The following is a 22,953-nucleotide window of genomic DNA, read 5'->3' on the forward strand; positions in this document are numbered from 1 at the left end:
CGTTTCTGTACAAATTCAATCTTCTTTATGCCACGTTTTCTTCAGAATCATTTCTTTTACTTCAAACTGTAGAAAGTCAACGATGATGGATCTGGAGGAGGTTCCTTTGGGCAGCTGGAGGTCGGTGATGAGGAGCTTTTCCATGTATTTGGTTGTGGAGCTCCGTTCCAGATCTTCTGATAAGCCAAAGACTCAGATGTTGTTCTTCTTTCGAGGTCTATGATTTTCTCCTGCATCCAGCAGATGTTGGTCCCACATGGTATTGAACGTGTCGTTAGCCTCCAGCGTCCACTTCTCCAGCTCTGTGACGTGTGTCTGAGCCTTGGTGATGTTCACCTGGTGCTCCTGAAGTTCTTTACTGTTTTCTGTGAACTTATGATGTATTTCCTGGAGGAGCTTCAACACCTCTTCCCTCACCTCCTTCTTCACTTCTTCCTTCAATGTGTTTAAATATCACTGATGATGATCTGCTCCTATTTGACCTGCTTCTGATTCTGAACTTTTTCTAGATTTGTTTGTTTTCAGCGACTTCTTCTGTTCTTCTTTGTTTACGCTGTTGAGTTTCTTAGGGATGAATTATTATTATTTACTGATTGTTTAAATAAAAATCTAATAATAAATTGAAGTGTGTGGAACAGTGCTAGCTAGTATGTATTTACGGTAAGAAGAGTGAACAGTACAATAAGGTTTAAAATGTAAGATATCAGTTTTTAACTCATTCACTGCCATTGACGTAAATATATGATAGTAAAGAAATAATAAACAGCATAAAGTGGCCAAATAACCACGTTACGTATGTTCAGAAGCGATCGTGTCTGTGTTCTGAACGTGATCACTGCTGAGGTGAAGGTTCACGAGGAGCAGAGGGAGGGGTGTGTCAGTCTGGTTCCAGTGAAAAGTCACCATAAAAAGCTGTAAATGTAGTGATACGCAGACGTGGAGCAGTGAGAAGGAGACTTCATGTAGAGATGGAAACTCAGCCCTCCTACCTGCCCGTTCTGATTGGATGAATCATTTTGAAGGCATCCCCATCAGCCAATAGGGTGCTGTCTATGTCATGGAGAGGACTGTATATGGATTTTATTTGGAATATTGCTAAATGATTGGAAAGCAGCCAATACAGCGGTGCGTTCAATAGACCCTAAAATATGGTACTAAAACTCCTCCCCTTGGGGTAGGATCCCACCCCTAACTAGAGAAGGCCCTCCACCCCTTTTTTCTGGTGGAGAACCATGGACTCAGATGTGGAGGTTCTGATTCTCATCCCGTCCTCTTCACACTGGGCTGTGAACTGATCCAGTCAGAGGTAAAGGTCACGACCTGATGGAGCCAACACAACCACAGACACCCTCAACGCCCTGACTCCGCCTACAAACATACAGGTTGTGAACAGTCCTGGGCCCTCGTCCCTAGAGCTAGCTTCTTTAGCATCGCCCTGAACACCCGCCCCATCCACATCTGGAGGAAGTAGTCGCCTCATTTATTTCATTTATTTGTATCTTTGTAGTCGTTTTACGTTCTTTGTTTTGTGTTCATGGTTGTCGTCCTTCGTCCATTATTCTGTGTGTGTGTCACAGTTCTACCTCTGTACACACTTCCTGTGTGGGTTTCTCATTTATTTCTTTGCTCTGAAAAAACCTCAAACAGGAAGTAAACAGAGAAACACTCCATTATTTATGGATACACACACACACACACACACACACACACACACACACACACACACACACACACACGTAGGCGGGGCTGCTTGATTGGCATCTGTGCTTGGTGTGTGTGTGTTTTCTGACTCTCCTTGTTAACCTATCATTAGTCCCACGTCTGTAATAATCCTCTCGTGTGTGTGTGTGTGTGTGTGTGTGTGTGTGTGTGTGTGTGTCAAACAACACTTCAGTGAAACATGAATGTTTTTCTTCCTTTCATCTGATTGGTTAGTTTTATTAAACATGTCTTAATAAACACTGCTGCTGGTGTGGAAGGTCAGGTGTTCCTCTTCCTGGGCTCTGATTGGTCCTCAGTAACCTACAGTTCATTGGGTTTTGGTCACGTGACTTAAAAAAAAAAAAAAAAATTTTTTTAACAAATGTTAACATGTGACCTCAGGGACACGCCCCCTGCTTCAGAGTGATGTCATCCACAGCCACCTGACCACGCCCTCCAGTCCTACGCTCCGCCTTCAGCAACACCTGCACACACACACACACACACACACACACACACACACACACACATAAACAAGGATGTCACTGCAGGTGGTGTTTAATAAGTGTGCGTGTGCGTGTGTGTGTGTGTGTGTTGCTGAAGGCGGAGCGTAGGATTGGAGGGCGTGGTCAGGTGTCTCACCCTGTCCAAAGAGTTGGTCGTCATGGTGACCTGTGTGTTCCTCCAACCGTAACCTCCCGTTCTGCTCCAAAGGGCGGAGCCATACCTGCAACAGCCAATCATGAGCTTTGATGGTAATGTTTGCATTTCCTCCTAAAAATAAAAGTTTTTTGTTCTTTTTTTCTTTTTCCTAAATGTTCTCAGTAATATTGTGTTTTTTTATTAATTTAATTTAGTTGAATTATTTTTAGTCTGTTTATTAAATAATTATTTTCATTCTCAGACACATTTTGCTGATTCTCCACAAAGTGACTTGTTATTTAATCTGATCTAATCCTGATGTTTGGACTTCATTCATTGAATGTATTTTTATGTCCTTCAGACCTTCTAAAGTTTAAATACGTTTCACTTTGGTCGTGAACTTCTTTATCGTCTAAAAATGTCTTCAAAGAATAATTGGTAGGACCAAGTGGGTCAGCCCCCCATTGTGGGGTCTTCACTAGTCCAGGTAGATCATAGTGTCCTTCCTTTAGTTTGTGTTTTATTCTTCCTCTTTTCATTGGTCATCTCTTTTTATACTTTGATTTCCTTCACACACACGCACGCACGCACGCACGCACACACACACACACACACACACACACACACACACACACGCACACACACACACACACACACACACACACACACACACACACACACACACACCTTTGGTTGTGTCCTTTCCTCCTGACAAACAGCTGCAGCACACCCACGTGATGCCCTGTCAGCCAATGGGAGAAGGAGAAACACAGGGCCCCGCCCCTAAACATTGGTATGTGGATAACCAATCGAGCACCGCGGATGCTGCTTTGTCCCGCCTTCAGCTCAGGAACGGACAGGTAACGCCCACCTGCAACAGCAGTAGGAAGGTGTGGTTTCTCTACACTAGTAATTAGAACTAGTTAAACTAGTTAACCAGTGTTAACCAGTGTTAACCAGTGTCACCTGCTGGTCTAACAACCACGTCCCAGTGCAGGTCTCCATCTCCGTCTGAGATCCAGTCACAAAGTCCATGTTCAAATCCACAGGAGAACTCCACACCAGCATCTGAAACACACACACACACACACACACACACACACACACACACACGCACACACACACACACACACACACACACACACACACACACACACACACACACACACACACACACACACACACACACACACACACGTTCATGAGCTCAGGCACAGATTCATCTACAACATCTCATCATCTCCACAGTCTGAGGTTCTCACCAGGATCATCTCTGGCGTCGTCTGCCGTCATTCCAAGCTCTACGTCAAACTCCCACACATGGTTCACAGCAGGATGTCTGGGTACTAACACACACACACACACACACACACACACACACAGACACACAGTGTGCGTGTGTGTGTGTGTGTGTGTGTGTGTGGTGTGCGTGCGTGTGTCGGTGTGTGTGTGTGTGTGTGTGTGTGGTGTGCGTGTGTGTGCGTGTGTGTGTCTGTGTGTGTCTGTATGTGTGTGTGTGCGTGTGTGTGTGTGTGTGTGTGGTGTGCGTGTGTGTGTGTGTGTGTGCGTGTGTGTCTGTGTGTCTGTATGTGTGTGTGTGTATTACTGTGTGTATTACTGTGTGTGTGTGTGTGTGTGTGTGTGTGCGTGTCCTCACTGTGCACGTCTCCTCTCTGTTTGTGTGTCACATCTTTGCCAATCCTGTTGCTGATGGTGGTCGTCACCGGGGTGACTGTGGTTGTCATAGTAACGGCGGTTGTTGTTGTCATACACCGAGCAACAGACGAAGCCTCTGTTGTCGTGGTGATGGTTGTGGCGTCGTTCACAGCTGGTGGTGTTGTAGCAGTAGTGGTTGTAGTGGGAACCATGGTGGTCGTGGTTACCAGTGTTGTCGTGGTTACGGGGGTTGTAGTGGGAACCATGGTGGGTGTTGTAGCAACCATTGTGGGAACCATGGTTCCAGTAGTTACAGCTGTTGTTGTGGTTACTGTTGTTGTCGTGGTTACGGGTCTTGCAGTAGTTACCGGTTTTGTTGTAGTTGCAGGTGTTGACATGGTTACGGGTGTTATGGTGATTGTAGCTCTAGGTTGGGGCGGATCCAGACTCTCTGTAGGAACATCTGTTACATCACAATAAATAAAGAAGTATTTACAATCAGTAACAACTGTGCGTTTCCATGGAAACACCAACAAACATTAAACGTTATGAAGACATTTTGCTCAGATATTAATCAGTTAAATTCCCCGTAGTGTGTGTGTGTGTGTGTGTGTAAATACAGAGATTGTAAAGGTTTCCCTCTTGTCTCCACTAGGGTGTGTAAATCACCAGCTTCATCACCATATGATGTTTGTCCAGATCACAATAACATTTGATTCCATTCACAACTTTATGATCGATATGATGTCATATCATATTTATACTGTATCTCACACAATCATTACATGTTTATTAACTCCCTAAAAACAACTGAAATATGATTTACTATTTTATTTATTTCTGAGGCATTAAATAAACACTATAACATTGTGTAACATTTAACAGACTTTGAACTGTGTGAGTGATAAAAAGTATCTATAGTTTTATTTAAATTACTATGGTGTATTATGTTTTTAATAATACAAAAATATGGTTTTAAAAACAGTTGTTTTCACTGTAACAAACTGTAACCAGATGGAAAAAGTGTCACTTGTTATTATTATTAATATTATTATTTTAACATTAACATGTTAATGATGCCACACTGTTATATAACTAAGTATAAAAACATATTTTAAGGGACATATGATGAATATGTGTAAAACAAAAATAACCAAATGGTTTATTTGTTTTAAATTGATTTTAAAACGTAATAACCAGAGAATGAAGGGTACATGGATAATAATGCTACATTTATGGTTTTTATACATTTTTTCTTCTTTAATAATAAATAAATATCTTTAGTGAACTTTCAGACACTTGTTATTCAGTAGTTCTGTTTATTATTTACATGAACAGACACTGTTTGTTGTGAGGAGTTATTATAAATAAACATATTTATGAGCAAATACTGAAAGTATCAGATCTTAGTTTAAATGTCTGTGCGCTAACGTGTGCTAAACCATTAGCTAAACAACCTTCTTCAACTTCATTCTTATTGTCTTAAAATCAGCATCACTACTACAGCGCTGTACTTTTATTATTATTTATTTGACTGATATATACAGTAGTTCATCCTCACTTTGCAAAGCAACAATGTAAACAACGCAGGTTCCGTGTCGCTGTCTGGTTGCTTCCGCGTCTTCTTCGTTGGTGTTTTCTAGCGGTTGGCTCCACATTCAGGAAGTGGCAGTGGGTCATTACTGGTCGATGGCTGCATAATACCATGTACACATGTGGGCGGCAGCAGCAGGAGCTGCAAGGCTTTGTTGTCGCGTAGCATTAGCTATGTTACGTCACCATCCCAGTGCAGGACGTGGCACAAACCTACAGACGTGCTAAATGAAAAGATGATGATGTTTATCAATGTTTTCATTGTGAATCGATGTAATTGGATCGTTAGTTAGTTAATCGATGTATCGATGTGGATCGATGTATTGTTACGCCACTAGTCTCCACACAGGTGTCTCTAACCTCCTGGTGCCCTTTGCTCACTATGTAAGGAGTGTGTGTCAGCAGTGTGTGCGTTACCTCTGCAGCGTCCGTCTTTACATCTGCACTTTGGAGACACAGGATTCAGAGAACAGAAGGTCCGAGAGTCCTTATCTGACCACACACACATGTGTGTTACTGTGTGTGTGTGTTACTGTGTGTGTGTGTGTTACTGTGTGTGTGTTACTGTGTGTGTGTGCGTGACTCACTGACGCACGTGTAGCGTCGGTTCACGTAAACCAGCCTGAAGCCCAGGTGACACGTGCACAGATAGCTTCCAAACGTGTTCACACACTTCCTGCGGCGCGGACACACAAACGAGCCTGACGCACACTCATCCACATCTGTGTAGTACAGGTCACGTGAAATACACACAGCACAGCACAACACACTCTGAAGTACACACAACACACACACCGACCCACACACGTGCGTTGGTCAGGACCGAGGCGTAACCCTGGGGATGGACAGGTGCAGCGGACCGCCCCCTTCATCACCTCACAGCCATACTGACAGTTGGCATGGTAACAGGTCCGTGCGTCTGTAGGGACAGGGCGGGGTCAGAAAGGACTGTGTGTGTGTGTGTATGACTGGTGTAAGTGTGTGGGTGTTCATCTGTCTGTGCCTACATGTGTGTATGGGGGGTGGATCCATTGTAAATGAATGTGCACCAGTCCAACAAACACGTACCCAGCGTCTACACGTCTGTACGTCTGATCTACATTTCCCATAGACTTAGAATGAGTATTATTATTATTAGTGAGCTCTACTCCACGTCACCGCTGGTCTCTTCTATTCACTCCTATTAACTCATATTCACACTTATTCACTTCTATTCAAACATCCACACGTTAGCTCCTCCTCCTTCAATAGGTTAGTGTTAGTAGTGTTACTATCTACTCATCATAACCTTCACTATCGATCATCATCTACGTGATATGTAAACACTTAGAAATAAATATTAGGCACTTAACGTGTGCAGGTATGTAAGTGTGTGTGTGTGTGTGTGTGTGTATATAACAGACCACCATATAGTCTGGTTACAGTCTGTGTCACTACACCCATCCATAGAGTGGTAGTGACTGTAGTGTTACACTCTGAGTCTGATCATTCTGTGATTGGACAGAATACAACACACACACACACACACGTACTGACATACACACATGTACACACCTGGACGTCTAATATTTATATCTAAGTGTTTACATGTCACACAGACGGTGCTACATAGTGAAGGTCACATGATCACTATAGCTTCACTCACACCTGTTACTACACATAACTACTGACATTAGGTACGTTTAGTGAACGTTAGACACGTACACGTGTGTGTGTGTGTGTGTGTGTGTGTGTGTGTGTGTGTGTGTGTGTGTGTACACTCACTCCTACAGCTTCCATCAGACTCCAGTGTGAATCCGTTCATACAGAAACACTTAAAGCTTCCTGACGTGTTCACACAGCGATGTTTGCATGGCCGAGGCTTCAGACCACACTCATTCACGTCTCACACACACACACACACACACACACACACACACACACACACACACACACACACACATTTAGTACTTTAGGTGAGTTCATTAATTTAATCAATTCATTAAATTCAATTAATTAAAATGCGGTTACCATGGTTACAGGCCTTCCCAGTGTAGCCTGAGTGACACTGACATCTGTCTGCTCCGACACACACACCATGTTTACATCCCTGCTGACAGAGAGCTACACACACACACACACTGATAAACACCCACACAGTGTCAGTGGTTGTAAACCTTGGTCCGTTTCCTCACGTTGACATCGTCCCCACTCTGTCTGTCTCCATCCCCAGCAGCACTCCACACTGTTGTCATGACGACAGAGTCCTTTGGACGGCTCTGTCCCCTGTGTCCATCTGTAACACACACACACAGTGATGAAGCCCCGCCCCCTGAACAGGTACAGACAGGTGCGTGTGTTCAGCCTGCCTGTTCCAACACATCCATCATTCCTGTCTGTAGGTCACACACACACACACACACACATGTATGAATGTGTGTGATACAACAGAAAAGTAAATTAAACCACACAAAAACACACAATAGGAATGAACACACACACACACACACACACACACACACACACACACACACACACACATAACTGACCCGTTCTGCGTCCACACACAGATCCACACAATGAGTGTGTGTCGGTAATAACGCCCCGGCACCAGGAGCAGCATCAGGACAGTCAGTCACTACCGACCGAACCGAGCGCTCCTCACAACTAGACCATCACCGAGTGACGTCATGACCGTAAAACTTTACAAGTAATAAAAAAAGAAAAAGCTCCCAAAGAGAGCACGAGAGGAGGCGTGTGCACGTGCACAGAGAGGAAGTGTGTGTGTGTGTGTGTGTGCCAAACCAACACGTGTTCCTACAATAGTAGCTTACCACCACTAAGTGTGGAGTGAAATAATAATCCCTTATTTCTGTAAAGTGTCTATGAGTGTCTAAAAAAGCGCTATATAAAACTGATGCATTATTATATTATTCATTATTACTTTGAGTGTGTGTAATGTGTGTATTCAGAGATTAATCAGTGTGTTTGATGTTAAAAAAGTGTTTAAATATCAAACTGTTTAATTCAGTTTAGTCTCATTACTTTGTGTATTTATTGTAAAATCTTTTTTTATTTTAAAAGTGATTGTTTTTAAATGTCTCCAGAGTTTAAATGATTTATATTTAGTTTTCTCTTTGATCTGCAGTGACGTCATCCACCAGCAGGAGGCGGTACAGACCAACACACAGTGAGTTTAGAGCCTTTAAAGAGTGTTTCTACCTCTGTGTCTGTCACTCACCGTCTGTTCTCTGACATCATGGACACCATGCTCTGCTTCTGCCTCTGGGTAAAAACTTTAACTTTGAAAGGATTCTCATCTTTTATTTTGATATGTGTGTGTGTGTGTGTCCTCAGGTGTGCGTTGTATGTCCAGTTGTCGGTTGGCATGACCTGGACAACAGTGAGTACGACTGCTGGCCGTTGGATGAGCCCAACGACACCAACATGATCGACTGTGGAGGTGAGACGGTTACCATGGCAACCCCCATAACAGATAAGTAAACAAACTAAAGTCTTAAATCAAGGTTGATCCAAAAGTTGATTTTGTGATATAACGTCAAAGTTCTCAAAGATGAGGTGGGAGGAGCTCTAAACCAGCGGTTCTCAACCTTTATTAGGCCGCAACCCCCAAAATAAAGGTCCCACAGAGCTTGGACATAAGATAGATTCAAAGTGACAAAAATGGTGGAAAAGGTAGTGAAATGGGATTTTAAAAACCACAGAAATTGATTAAAAGTTGCTAATTATAGTGGATAAAAACAGACAGAAATACTGGTAAAAATGGTTCAAAGTGTCAATATTGAAATAATTAGTTTAAAGTGGTAAATAATAGACATGACAAATGGTGAATGTGGTTTAATTGACAAAAATAATCGAGAAATCTGGTGAAAAGAGGTTAAAAGTGACAATAATGGGTCAACATATGTGACATTAGGTGTAAAAGTGGTGGAAATGGTTTATAAGTGATGACGATGTGTAGAAAAGTCATTAAAATGTGATGTAGAAGTGTCAGAAATGGGAGGAATGTAGCAAAAATACATAAAAAGGAGCAAAAATATGGTAAGAAAAAGTGATAAAATAAGTTAAAATATGGTGAGTTTGGAGGAGTTACAGAAAAATGGTAAAAATAAGCAAAAATGGACTCAAATTGTTCAGAAAACATTCTTAGATTCTTGAAGGCATCTAGAGACCCCTCCCAGTGTGTCGTGACCCCAAATGTGGTCCTGAGCAGAAGGTTGAATCTGCAGGAGTCTGAGATGTTCCATTAATGACGAGATAAAGGAGATGGTCTCACATAGTTCCTCCTGAGAAGCTTAGTGGACTTTCTGCTGCCGAGGATCTTCTGGACTTTTAATTCTGAAGAACATCTGAGATGTTCTTCAGATGTTCCTCAGATATTCCTCAGATGTTCTAATGCTGTTTGTCATCCAGGGCTGGAGATGGCCTGGGTTCTGAGACCTCCTCACTCAGTGAAGAGCGGTGAGGGCTTCACTGTCACCTACTCGGTAACCGCTCAGGACTTCTTCTACGACTGGGCGGTCCAGAACCACATCTTCACCCAAAGGTCAGCAGGTCACACTGGGTCTGAAGCGAGCTGAGAAGGTTCTGAATGAGGTCCAAACTTCTTCTGGTCTTTCAGCTCCATCAGGAACGCAGAAGAAGCTCGAAGCTTCTGTGAACACCACGAGTGTCCGAGCAACTGGAAGGATGCCAACGGAGAGAACTGCTGCATCCACCACGCCAACATCCACTCCTGTCCCATGGGATACATGGTGCTGCTCAGTGATTGGACCAAAACCAGAACCAGCATGGACCATGGACCTCACCTAACCTCTGCTTCTATTGACAGACCACTGACACCATCTGTGGGCCCTGGATCCCCGATGATGGAAAGATCTTCACCCACACCATCTCCACATCCGGCAAGATGACCAAAACCAACTGGACCGCAAAGGTAAGGCCAGGGAACCAAAAAAACGTAACTAGGTGCTCCTTATCTACTCTGGATTCTGTCATTTTTGTTTTTGTTGTCTATTTTTTTATTTTTGTGTATTTTCATTGTCTTTTTTGTATTTTTTTTTATTTGATATTTTTCTGATATTTTGGTGTATTTTTCCATATTTATGTGATATTTCTGTGATGGTTCTGTATGTATGTGGTTCTGTTTCCTGATTCCTTAATGTAGAAATAATAGATTCCTTACAGTTTTTCTCTGGAGTACCTGGAGCTGTGCGATCTGGTCTGAAAATCATTCTTTATGCTGATGACGCTCTGCTTTAAAGGGGCCATATTATGTAGAATTTGCAAGCAATTCCTGCCACCACCAGGAGGCAATACGCCTTTGAGGCGTCGTGTCTGCCAGAAATTAAAAAGAAGAAGAAGAAGAATTCTCCACTCTCAAGCTCTCAAGGCGTCATCGTTACAAATACAAGTGTGTAGTTATTTCAGAAGATGACATCTTCGAGTATTTCACCTCCAAGTGAACCAGTAAGTAACCCTGCTCCCAGCAGAGGCTGAGAAAAATGAGTTCACGCCCGAGATGGCCTAATTCAGAGACAGCTCTGCTGTAAATAGGCTTATACTCCCCTTAGTGGTGGAAAATAGGTACTACATGTTGGCCGGGCCGGCAATATTTATTAATGTATCTAATACTATGTAAACTAAAAAAAACCACTTATGGCATGACAGCTAAGGACATGTTTCTTAACACTCAAGTTTTGGTTTTCGGTATTTCAGACATAATTAAAAGTTGAAAATTCACAATAATTCTACATATGGTCCCTTTAAGACCGTGTTTCCTGTCGTATGGTGGTCCTCTGAGGATTAACCCCTACATGTCACAGTTTTTCATGGTCCTCGCCTGTGTCCTGCAGGTGCACCTTTTCCACCCTGGCATCACATCGCTCATCGCCCACATTCGCGTGGGTCGGATGCAGGTCGCTCTGGAGGCCACCAGTGATGTGCTTCCTGCTGTGGGTGCGTTTGTCAGGATGAGGTCACGGCTTAGGTGCAGCATCAGACCAAGTGTGTCTGTTTTTCAGTTTGTGGCGATGACGTCTGCGAGGAGGCAGAGCTATGTTCCACCTGTCCGGCCGACTGCGGCGAGTGTCCGATGACCGCCACCACCAAGTTGTCCATTGGCCTCCCGCTCAGCCTGCTGTGTCTGTCCTTTGTTTTCGCCGTGTTGGTGAGAACTCCCTGACCTTCACACGCAGCATCACACAAACGCATTAACACACTGATTGTGTAACACAAACGCATTAACACACTGATTGTGTAACACAAACGCATTAACACACTGATTGTGTTGCTGCAGTGGCTGCGCTACCAGAAGGAGAAGCTACTGTGGGACGAGAGCTGGATCATCGACTTCGGCTCCATCAAACAAGGTCTGCATTAGCTCCGCCCATAGCACTACATTAATAACTGACGCTAGGCTGCGCTGGTCATTAACGTTGGTATCCGTCATTAGTAATCAACGATAGTAACCGATGTTAGTACCAATGTTTAAAACCGATGCTAGGCTGTGTCAGTAACCGGTGTTAGTACCCAGCATTAGTAACCAATTTTAGGCTGCGTTAGTAACCGACGTTACTAACCAACGTTAGTAACCAACGTTAGTATCCGACGTTAGTAACCGATGTTAGTCACTGACATCAGTAACCAATGTTAGTAACCAACGGAGAAGGGGAGAGGAATCTAGCCGCTAGGGAGGAGCGTGCTCCATGGACACCTTCCTTTGGCTAAGCTGGGAGGGGGGACGGGAGGTGGGCCGGTGGAGGCATTAGACAAAATAAAACCTTTGCTTTCCGTCTGACAGTCAGGTGGTATGATGACCTTGGAAGGTCTGATTCAGAAGACAGAAAGTCCAGGTGGTAATGGGGGAGGGGGAGAGGAGCGGGGGTGGAGTATCAGATCTGCATACATCCAAGGTTGAGATTGAGACAACCTTGAGCAGGCTGTTCTCAGGGGGGCTGATGATTTGAAGATGGTTGTTTGCAGACAAGCTAGTCATTTGACATTTGACTACCAGCCCAATTTTCCCTGGTCATTCAATAATCCAATAATGTGGCCATTTCCCTTGACCCAAATTCTTTACTCCTCCTTAAAGTTCGACTGTGGATTCCATCTGAGAGTTCTGAGAGTTCGGCCCCCTCCATCAATGACTAGCGGCTTCCAATAATGCCAATTTAATTCTAATTTGCGATAAATGAGAAAAATACCAGTTCCAATCAGCAGAAGTCCTGTGATCATAATTCCAATCTGGTCTGGTGAACGTCTTCCACATCCTCAGGACTTATGGGCTTCCCATTGCCCGCTCTCCTCCTCATTAGTGTCAGATAATTAACTGCTCATTCCAATCAGGCACCGTACCAAAATCCCTGAAAGTAGCTGCTGTTAAACCTCTGTTAAAAAGAGAACACTGGATGCCTCTATACTGGCTAACTATAGACCAATCAGAACCTTCCATTCATGGACAAGATCATTGAGAAGGTGGTCTTCAACCAACTGAGTCAATTCTTAACATTCAACAAAATATTTGATAAATTTCAGTCAGGTTTTGGTTCTCATCACAGCACAGAAACTGATCTGATCAAAGTGATCAATGACATAAGGTTGAACACTGATTCAGGAAAAGTATCTGTTCTCATTCTATTGGATCTAAGTCTACATTTGACACTGTAGATCATACAATTTTGTTGCACAGATTGTAAACATGGGTTGGACTAAATGTTAAAGTAATGGTTTAAGTTCTACTTGGAGGATCAAAGTTATTTTGTAAACATTGTAAACTTTGAATCTGACAGATTACCAATGTCCTGTGGGGTTCCTCAGGGCTCTGTTCTTGGACCTCTTCTGTTTAGCCTTTATATGCTTCCTTTAGGACACATTTTACACAACTGTAAGGTTGATTATCAGAGCTACGCAGATGACACACAACTATATCTATCACTGAACCCAGATGACTATGGTCCCATTGAGGTGTTGTGTGACTGTTTAGAAAAAGTAAACTGATGGATGAGTGAAAACTTCCTTCAACTAAACCATGACAAGATGGAGGTGATTGTCTTTGGTAACAAGGAAAAGAGGACTGCTGTCAGCAAGTATCTGAGTCTGGATCTTTAGAAGATAAAGACCAAGTCAAAAACCTTGGTGTTCTGATTGACTCAGATCTGACATTCAGCATCAGATCAAATCTATCACAAAAACATCTTCTACCACCTAAAGAACATCTCCAGAGTGAAAGGTTTAATGACTCAGAAAGATCAGGAGAAACTGGTCCATGCTTTTATCTCCAGCAGACTGGACTATTGTAATGGTCTTCATCAAACATCTACAGCTGGTTCAGAACGCTGCAGCTCAGGTCTGAACCAGAACAAAGAGGTCAGAACACATTACACTGGCTCCCAGTCAGCCTCAGAGGAGACTGTAAAGTTCTGCTGCTGGTTATAAATGTGTGAATGGTTTGGTCCAGAATACATCAGTGAGATGTTAGTCAGGTATGAACCCAGCAGGTCTCTGAGATCTATGGACACAGGTCAGATAGTGGAGCCCAGAGCTCACAGTAACCATGGTGATGCTGCTTTTAGTTGTTATGCTGCAAAGAAGTGGAACAAACTGCAGCAGAGCTGAAGTCAGCATCACATGTGAACATTTTTAAATCAAACTTAAAGGAACTTTTTTTATCTACTGTATATGATTGAGAGAGATTTATGGTCATGTTGATGATGTCATGTGTTTGTTGATGATTTTACTGATGATTTTAATTGATTTTACTGATGATTTTAATTGATTTTACTGATGATTTTAAATGTTCTTATTGATTTTAAACAATTGAATGTTTTATCATGTAAAGCACATTGAGTTGCCTTGAGTATGAAATGCGCTATACAAATAAATTTGCCTTGCCTTGCCTTGTTGAGAAATTCGACCAATAGAGTAGAGAGACCAGTTGATCCAATTCCATAATTTCGGTAGAATAAATGCAGAGAGAGGCTCCTGTTAGATCCATAAGACACAGACAGCAGTGGGAGCGAAGAGGAATGACATTAGTAACCGATGTTAGGAACCAACGTTAGTAACCAATGTTACTAACCTAAGTTAATAACCGACGTTAGTAACCAATGTTAGAAAGCAACACGAGGCTGCGTTAGTAACCAACGTTACTAACCTAAGTTAATAACCGACGTTAGTAACCAACGTTGGTAACCAATGTTAGTAATCGACATTAGTCACCGACGTTAGTCGCCGACGTTCGTAACCAACGTAGGTGACCAATGTTAGCAACCAATGTTAGTAATTGACGTTAGTAACCAACGTTAGTAACCAACGTTAGAAACCGATGCTAGGCTGCGTTAGTAACCGACGTTAATAACCGACGTTAGTAACCAACGTTAGTAACCAATATTAGCAACCAATGTTAGTAATTGACGTTAGTAACCAACGTTAGTAACCAACGTTAGAAACCGATGCTAGGCTGCGTTAGTAACCGACGTTAATAACCGACGTTAGTAACCAACGTTAGTAACCAATATTAGCAACCAATGTTAGTAATTGATGTTAGTAACCAACGTTAGTAACTGACATTTGTAACTGACATTGGTAACCGACGTTAGTAATCGACATTAGTAAGACCTAACTCTAGACTTCGTTAGTAACCGGCGTTTGACTATGTTAGTAACTGACCCTAGACTGCGTAACAAAAGCACATCACTAACATGCTGTTGATGATGATAATGATGATGATGATGATGAAGATGATGATGATGATGATGAAGATGCTGATGTCTTCAGACCAGGACAACCTCCTGACCAATGGCAGTATCCTGAGCGTTCCTCTAAGGAACAGTGACAGTAACACCAGCTGTGTGACGGCCGTCAGCTCCTGCACCGGACAGCCCTGCTCCGGGAAGACCCTGTTCACCTGCACCGGGATCTAGTAGGTCCCGCCCCCTGTCACCTTTAGTGAGGTTAGCTGCTCTGAAGGTCTCTCTGTGTCCCACAGCGACGGGAGGAGTGTCGCTATTAAAAAGATCAAGACCAAAACCTTCTCCTTGTCCACGTCCATCAGACAGGAAGTTAAGCAAGTCAGGTGAGTCCTGGTGGTCCCGAGATGTGCATGTGAACTGGTATCTAACTAGTCAGTCAATATCTCACCAGTTAGTCCTTATCGGTATTTAACTGGTTAGTCTGTATTTAGCTGGTTAGTCCGTATCTAACTGGTCAGTCCGTATCTAAATGGTTAGTCGGTATCTAACTGTGTGATGTGTAAGCCGGTCACACAGTTACGGGCTCACACCATTAGCCCGTAACTCTGCCTCTTACCATGCTTTCGCATAAGAGGCAGGCAGCTGTCTCTCTCTCTACCCTTGCACACACATACATGCCATAGTGACTTAACTGTTTATCGGTTCCGTTTTCCGCCCAGTTTCTCCATCCATCCATCCATCCATCCATCCATCCATCCATCCATCCATCCGTCACAGTAGTCATTGGTGCACACAAGGCCATTGTGTAAATAATCCATATCCATAGTTTAGTAGTCCATAAAGTTTAGACAACTTCCCATCTCCCATTTCACCATCCATCTGTTAAAACCGAGCACCGCGCACACTTCTGGGTTTATCCGTCACATGCTGGACTTCGGCGTCTGACGTCATCGGTGAGGCCAATCTCTGCTCTCCCTGTCAGTGTATGTCCTGTCTTGGTACAATGAAGGTAAGCCAGAAGGCCTTATTTTGTTATATTGTCAATTGTATAGATTAAATAAATATTTATTCTCTTTTTCTGTTTATTTGTATAGCGCTGCTCTTCATCCTGGATTTTTCTTTTGATCACTTTACACAATAAAAGCACTAAAAACGTATATCCCGGCTACACCATCATTTATTTAATCAGAACCATGTCACAAACTGGTTAGTCGGTATCTAACTGGTTAGTTTGTGTCTAACCAGTTCATTCCTCCATCAGGGAACTCGATCACCCAAATCTGTGTAAGTTTGTCGGCGGCTGCGTCGAGGTGCCCAACGTTGCCATAATAACAGAGTACTGCCCCAAAGGAAGCCTTAACGACGTCCTCCTTAACGACGAGATCCCCTTAAACTGGGGCTTCAGGTACAACACCTTCACCTGCCAACACCAACCGATCACCATCACTCACTGCACCATGTGACCTGTCGGCAGGTTCTCATTTGCCACTGACATCGCCAGAGGAATGTCGTACCTGCACCAGCACCGCGTCTGCCACGGGCGCCTCAAGTCCCTCAACTGTGTCCTGGACGACCGCTGGGTCTGCAAGATCACAGGTCAGCCATGAGACATCACAGACCAATCACACGCTGACCAACGGTCACGTGGTGTCGCTCATGTGAACATTTGCTACAACAGTTCACTGAGATAAAAGGCTCCAGGACTAACTGATGACTGCTCTGTACTGGGTTATGTGATTAGGCGCTTTCTGACAAACGTTCCTTCCATCCAATCAGATTTCGGGCTGAAGACTTATCGGCGTGATGATGGGGCGGAGCCTCTCTCCACCTATCAACAGAGGCTGCTGGAGGTTTACCTCCCGCCTGAATTTCAGAACTCCAACGTGGAGCCGACACTGGCCGGAGATGTTTTCAGGTTAGGGGTGAGGGGCTAGGTGATAGTCGTGTGGGGTTAGGGGTGAAGGGATGGGGTGAGGGGTTAGGGGTTAGGTGTTAGTGGTGAGGGGTTAAAGGTGAGGGGATGGGGTGTGGGGCTAGTGATTAGGGGTTAGGGTTAAATGATGTGATTTGTGATGATAGAGTCACAACATGTCAATACACTGTTTCCCAGTTACTCTATCATCCTGCTGGAGATCGCCACGCGCAGTAACCCAGTGCCTGTGAGTCTGTCTCACACTACACAACCTCAGCTACACACACACACACACACACACACACACACACACACACTGTGTTGCTGTGCAGGTAGACGAGTCGTCTCTGGAGAGTTCCTGGTGTCCTCCTCTCCCTGAACTCATCACCAGTAAAGCCGACAGCAGTTGCCCGTGTCCGTCCGACTACGTGGAGGTCAGACATACCCAGGCTTAACTGAGCTAGACTTACACTAGCCTTCTATTTAACTACACTGGTTTTAAACTGTTCTTGTTTTAAACTATCCTAATGTAAACTATTCTGGTTTTAAACAGTCCGGGTTTTAAAATATCCTCGATTTAAACTATCCTGGTTTTGAACTATCTTGGATTAAAGCAGTTTTAATAATTAAACGTTGTTCCCAGAGTCTTTGACACACACTACTCTTATTTATTATAAGCATGAATAGATAATCCATATGAACATGACATTTAACCTCTGACTGACCTCCTCCTCCTACAATAACCAAGTGTTTCTTTCCTGGCAGCTGATTCGCCGATGCCGTTCTCATAACCCCGCCCACCGACCCACCTTTGAGCAAATCAGGAAGTTTGTTCATCGCATCAACCCCATCAAAGTCAGCCCAGTGGACATGATGATGAACCTGGTGTGTGTGCACGTGTGTGTGTGTGGTGTGTGTGTCACTCTGACTCCTCCTCCTCTTCCTCAGATGGAGAAGTACAGCAAACATTTGGAGGTTTTGGTTGCTGAGCGAACTCAAGACCTGATGCACGAGAAGCAGAGGACGGACCGACTGCTCTACAGTGCGACACACACACACACACACACACACACACACACACACACACACACACACTGAAGCCTTTAGATACACACACTGTGCTTCAGTTCCAGTTTATCCTTCAAGCGTTTCTGTTTGTTTAATGGAAATAAAACAACATCATCTGCATACAGACGGAGTTTTACCGTCTTTTTCTGTTTTTAATCAAGCACAAACTCAGTGTTTTAGGGTCCACTCTGACTCTGACGTGTTTCACATGAACCTGTGTGTGTGTGTCAGGTATGCTTCCCCGGCAGGTCGCTGACGACCTCCGTCAGGGGAAGTCGTCGCAGGCTCTGAGCTACGTCAGTGCTACCGTTTTCTTCAGGTCAGTCCCAGCATCTAAAGTCATACACGCTGACTTCCGTCAGGTCAGAAAAGCCCTGATTCTACCACAAACATTTAACCCCCCTATTATCCTTGGAGTCAATTTGACCCCATTCAATGTTCATCATTGCTTCATATTTCACAACTTTTACTAATTTGATGGATGTAATTGATTAAGCATAAAATCTTTATGATAATATTTTTCCAACGCATTGCTGCTCCTCTGGGGTCAATTTGACCCAACGCTGTTTTAGCTATGTACAACTTGTCTGTCTGTGTGTGACCTTTCAAGCCCACACCTGCAGAGTTGATGCATGATATTGGTGGGGGGGATATCCTCATTTTGGGAACAGCTCTTTCACAGTAAAAGTGACGTAGAGGAGGATGTGTCTGACACAGATGACTTTATAGTGAGTAATACCAAATATGTTGAATAAAAAAATATGTTTATGAGAGGATGGGCGGTCCCCAACATCAATCCCTATGGTTCATTGTGTGAGAGTCATGAATGTTCACCTCAAATTAAAAAATGTTTGGATGAAAGACTTTCCGTATCCACTCCCTATAAAACTGAAAGTGTGACCTGATGGTGGCGCTGTAGGAAAGGTCAAAGGTCATATCATCACCACAAACAATAGGGTTCATCCTCTAATGCTCATTAATGTTTTCCATCCAAATCTTCTCAAATTTACTGTTTCAAGATACAACAATTATAATGTAAAAGTTAGTCCTGATGATGGCGCTAGAGAACAGGTCAAAGTTTCATTATCAAGGCCTTATTTATGGATTCAACAAATACACAAAATGTCTGACACAAAAACTTAGTCAATGATTTTCTGAAAATCATTTTCTGGAGGCAAATATCCCTGGGGTCAGATTGACCACGAGTGTAAAATGTGTTGGTAATATTTATGGATAATAGGAGGGTTAATTCAGCTCTCACAAAAATATATCAAACACTCACAAAACCAAGAAAATAAATACAAAGATTAGTGCAAAAACATATAATACGACAACAGGATTGGTGGCTAACGTCCGCGTAACGCTCTGTGTAACACTTCGTGTGTTGCAGTGACATCGTGGGCTTCACTCAGCTCTCCAGCAGCAGCACTCCGTACCAAGTGGTGGACTTCCTCAACAAGCTCTACACCACCTTTGATGACATCATCGACAACCACGACGTCTACAAGGTGGAAACAATCGGAGACGCCTGTGAGTCGGTGAACGTTGGTTCTGAGGTGTAATGGAAAAGAAGGTTAGTGGCTTGGTTAGTGGTCAGCAGATGAAGATGTTCCGCTGTGGTCTGCAGACATGGTGGTGTCCGGCGTTCCTGTGGAGAATGGAATCCTCCACGCCTCAGAGATCTCCAACATGGCTCTGGACCTGGTGGGAGTGTGTCAGAGCTTCAGGATTCCTCACAAGCCCAACACGCAGCTGCAGATACGCGCAGGGATCCACTCAGGTACCAAATCTGTCAGATACCATATCTACTCAGGTACCCAATCCACTCAGGTACAGAATCCGCTCAGGTACCAGATCCACTAAGGTACATAATCCACTCAGATACCAAATCCACTAAGGTACCGAATCCACTCTGGTACCGGATCCACTCATATACCGAATCCGCTCAGGTACCAGATCTACTCAGATACCGAATCCGCTCAGGTACCTACTCCACTAAGATACCGCATCCACTCATATACCGCATCCACTCAGGTACCGGATCCACTCAGGTACCAGATCCACTAAGGTACCGGATCTACTCAGGTACCGGATCCACTAAGGTACCAAATCCATTTAGGTACCGAATCCACTCAGATACTGGATTCACTCAAGAACCGGATCTACTCAGGTACCGGATCCACTAAGGTACCAAATCCACTAAGGTACCAGATTCATTCAAGTACCAGATCCACTTGGGTACCAGATCCACTAAGGTACCGGATCCACTCAGGTACCTGATCCACTCAAGAACCGGATCTACTCAGGTACCGGATTTACTCAGGTACCAGATCCACTCAGGCACCGACTCCTGTGACCTCAGGGGGCGACATTTCCCCTATGTTCACGCTCAGAATCTCACAGAAAGAGACGTTATCCATTAATATGAGCCATCTTCAAACGTCTTTTAGCTAATGGAACAACTCTTCCGTTCTTCTTCTGTTTTCCAGGTCCGGTGGTGGCTGGTGTGGTTGGAACCAAGATGCCTCGTTACTGCCTGTTTGGAGACACGGTGAACACGGCATCCAGGATGGAATCCACCAGCCTGGGTAACACTGACCTCCTCATTGGTTACAGTGCCTTGGTAACAGCCAATCACAGTAGAGGAACGCTGTCCTGTGTGTGTGTGCAGCTCTGAAGATCCAGTGCAGCTCCTCCACCTTCTACCTGCTGGAGGAGATTGGAGGATACACGCTGGAGTGCAGGGGAACGCTGGAGGTGAAGGTGAGCTCTGGCTACAGTGGGTTAGCTTAGCACGTAGCATTGCTCGCTGAAAAGGGGTGGGGCTGATGATCACGGGGTATTTCCTGCCTCTCAGGGGAAAGGGGACATGGTGACCTACTGGTTGGAGGGGAAGAGGAACCATCCAATCAGCATCAAACCTGTTGCCATGGAGACGGCGTCCCTACCTGGATCCCTGAATCAGGATCTCCTGGAGTGATCGAGTCAGCACTTCATCTGTGTCAAACCATTACATAGTCTGTTAGTAAGTACTGGTTAGAGCAGAGCTTCTCAACCTTGGGGTCAAGACCCTATTTTGGGTTGTGAGACACTAGGAGGGGGTCCCCAGATTCCTTCAAGAAACTAAGAATATTTTTTCAACAATTTGAGCCCATTTTTAGTAAGTAAACTTTATTTATAAAGTGCTTTTCACAGGAAAAAAAACCACAAAGTGCTTTACAAACATTTCAGTATCATCGGGTCTAAAGAGAACATGGAAGAACAGTCACAAATAACATGGGAGACAAGAACGGGAGAACTGTGGGCCCCAAATTTAGATGAAAAATGGGAAAAACAACAAAAGGAGAGGTGAGGGGAAAAGGCAGATTATGAACTGAATTCCCTAAAGGAGAACAAAGTACAGAACCAGTAAAAACCTCTCAGCTACAAAAATACACACATTTATTTATTCAGATGAATAAATAAATGTGGTTATCACAGATTCATAGAACAATGGACCATCATTTTACTGACTTTATGGATGGACCCCAAAAATAGATGGTCCTGTCTCTGGGACCTTTATTTTGAAAAGGTTGAGAACCACTGCTTAGTGTAACATTAAAGCAGTTAACGAGAATTAAACTGATGACTTGGCATAATAATAATAATAGAAATGATATTTGTAGCTCCGCCCCCTGTGAAAGAGTCTTATTCTGAATTCTGTGACATGTGAGAGTTAAATAACACCCTGACTTTTATTTTGATGGGTAGATGCAGCATAAGAACAAAATATATTTGAATAAATGTTTGTGTTTTAAATTAAGGTTTAGATTGAAACTGTTTTTCTTTTTTAGATTCACAAACAAACTGTGTTTAGTGCGTGAGCTGCACATTCAGTCTGGGTTTTAATTACAGATGACACAACACGTGTGTAGTGTTTATATTAGCATAATAAATGCTCCTCCATTTCAAACATCAAAGACTGAACCTCAATCACAGCTTTTAGTTACAGAATACATCACACACACACACACACACACACCTGTTGTTGTGTTTCCAGTGTGTAGTTCTCAGTGTGTGGTTTGATGTTAAAATGTGATTAATTTGCAGCTTTGTGATGATCTGAGCTCTGATTGGCTGCGCTGTGGTGTTTATTTGTGATGTCACTGCGTCCTCTGGTGGACACACTGTGTGGTGCAGTCAGACCGTGTGTGTGTGTGTGTGTGTGTGTGTCACATGTTCCAGATGTGTGTGGATATAAAGCTGTGGTTCCCAACCTCTTTTGGGCCAGATATTTTCAAACTGCATTTTATCTTAACTATAGATACAAAAAAAAAACACTTTCATAATTTAAAAAAATGTTTTCGATCAAAAAGTTTATTTCAATCAAAAATAAATCAAAAATTTTGCATTTAAAAACGTTTTTTTTTTTTTTATTTAATAGAAAACTTTTATGGTTTTTTTTAAAATGAAGTCATCTTTTATGTATTTGGGTCATATTATGGGTAATACATTTGTGTCTTTATTATTCAATAAAAATAAAAAAACATTTCAATCCAAAAAAAAATACCTTTTTTGCAAAGAAAAAAGTGTTTAGGTGCAAAAGAGCCCCCAAAAAACTGCAGTTTTATTTTGAAAAATAATGTAACAATAATAATTTAAAAGATTTAAATCAGTAATTAAAAAATAAAATAAATCAATTCCTAGACA

At 43.2% G+C, this 22,953-nt stretch overlaps 2 protein-coding genes across 3 annotated transcripts; one reads left to right on the forward strand and one right to left on the reverse strand.

Annotated features, from left to right (window-relative positions):
• Positions 1-1,973: 1,973 nt before the first annotated feature.
• Positions 1,974-8,356, reverse strand: LOC114460550 (nephronectin-like). Of its 2 annotated transcripts, XM_028442442.1 has the most exons (14): positions 8,121-8,356; positions 7,767-7,867; positions 7,603-7,695; positions 7,357-7,476; positions 6,392-6,511; positions 6,180-6,314; positions 6,010-6,084; positions 4,322-4,462; positions 4,001-4,270; positions 3,606-3,689; positions 3,310-3,411; positions 3,031-3,214; positions 2,344-2,428; positions 1,974-2,186 (listed from the first exon to the last, which is right to left on the reverse strand). In XM_028442442.1, the coding sequence occupies exons 1-14, from the start codon at positions 8,192-8,194 to the stop codon at positions 2,100-2,102; spliced, it is 1,671 nt and encodes a 556-aa protein (XP_028298243.1). In that variant the 5' UTR covers positions 8,195-8,356; the 3' UTR covers positions 1,974-2,099. The 2 variants fall into 2 exon arrangements, with proteins under 2 accessions (XP_028298243.1, XP_028298242.1); XM_028442441.1 differs by having other exon boundaries at positions 4,001-4,462; positions 8,121-8,355.
• A 467-nt stretch (positions 8,357-8,823) lies between these two features.
• Positions 8,824-21,410, forward strand: LOC114460578 (atrial natriuretic peptide receptor 1). The gene is made up of 23 exons (XM_028442496.1): positions 8,824-8,860; positions 8,929-9,034; positions 10,006-10,138; positions 10,214-10,346; positions 10,424-10,528; positions 11,448-11,550; positions 11,616-11,761; positions 11,891-11,963; positions 15,370-15,514; positions 15,581-15,667; positions 16,546-16,689; positions 16,759-16,880; positions 17,061-17,199; positions 17,395-17,443; positions 17,529-17,630; positions 17,962-18,081; positions 18,145-18,238; positions 18,496-18,583; positions 19,655-19,794; positions 19,892-20,044; positions 20,754-20,852; positions 20,936-21,027; positions 21,122-21,410. The coding sequence occupies exons 1-23, from the start codon at positions 8,831-8,833 to the stop codon at positions 21,242-21,244; spliced, it is 2,526 nt and encodes an 841-aa protein (XP_028298297.1). The 5' UTR covers positions 8,824-8,830; the 3' UTR covers positions 21,245-21,410.
• The last annotated feature ends 1,543 nt before the right edge of the window (positions 21,411-22,953 follow it).

This window comes from Gouania willdenowi, unplaced genomic scaffold, assembly GCF_900634775.1.
Source record: "Gouania willdenowi unplaced genomic scaffold, fGouWil2.1 scaffold_51_arrow_ctg1, whole genome shotgun sequence".
Taxonomy (NCBI): domain Eukaryota; kingdom Metazoa; phylum Chordata; class Actinopteri; order Blenniiformes; family Gobiesocidae; genus Gouania; species Gouania willdenowi.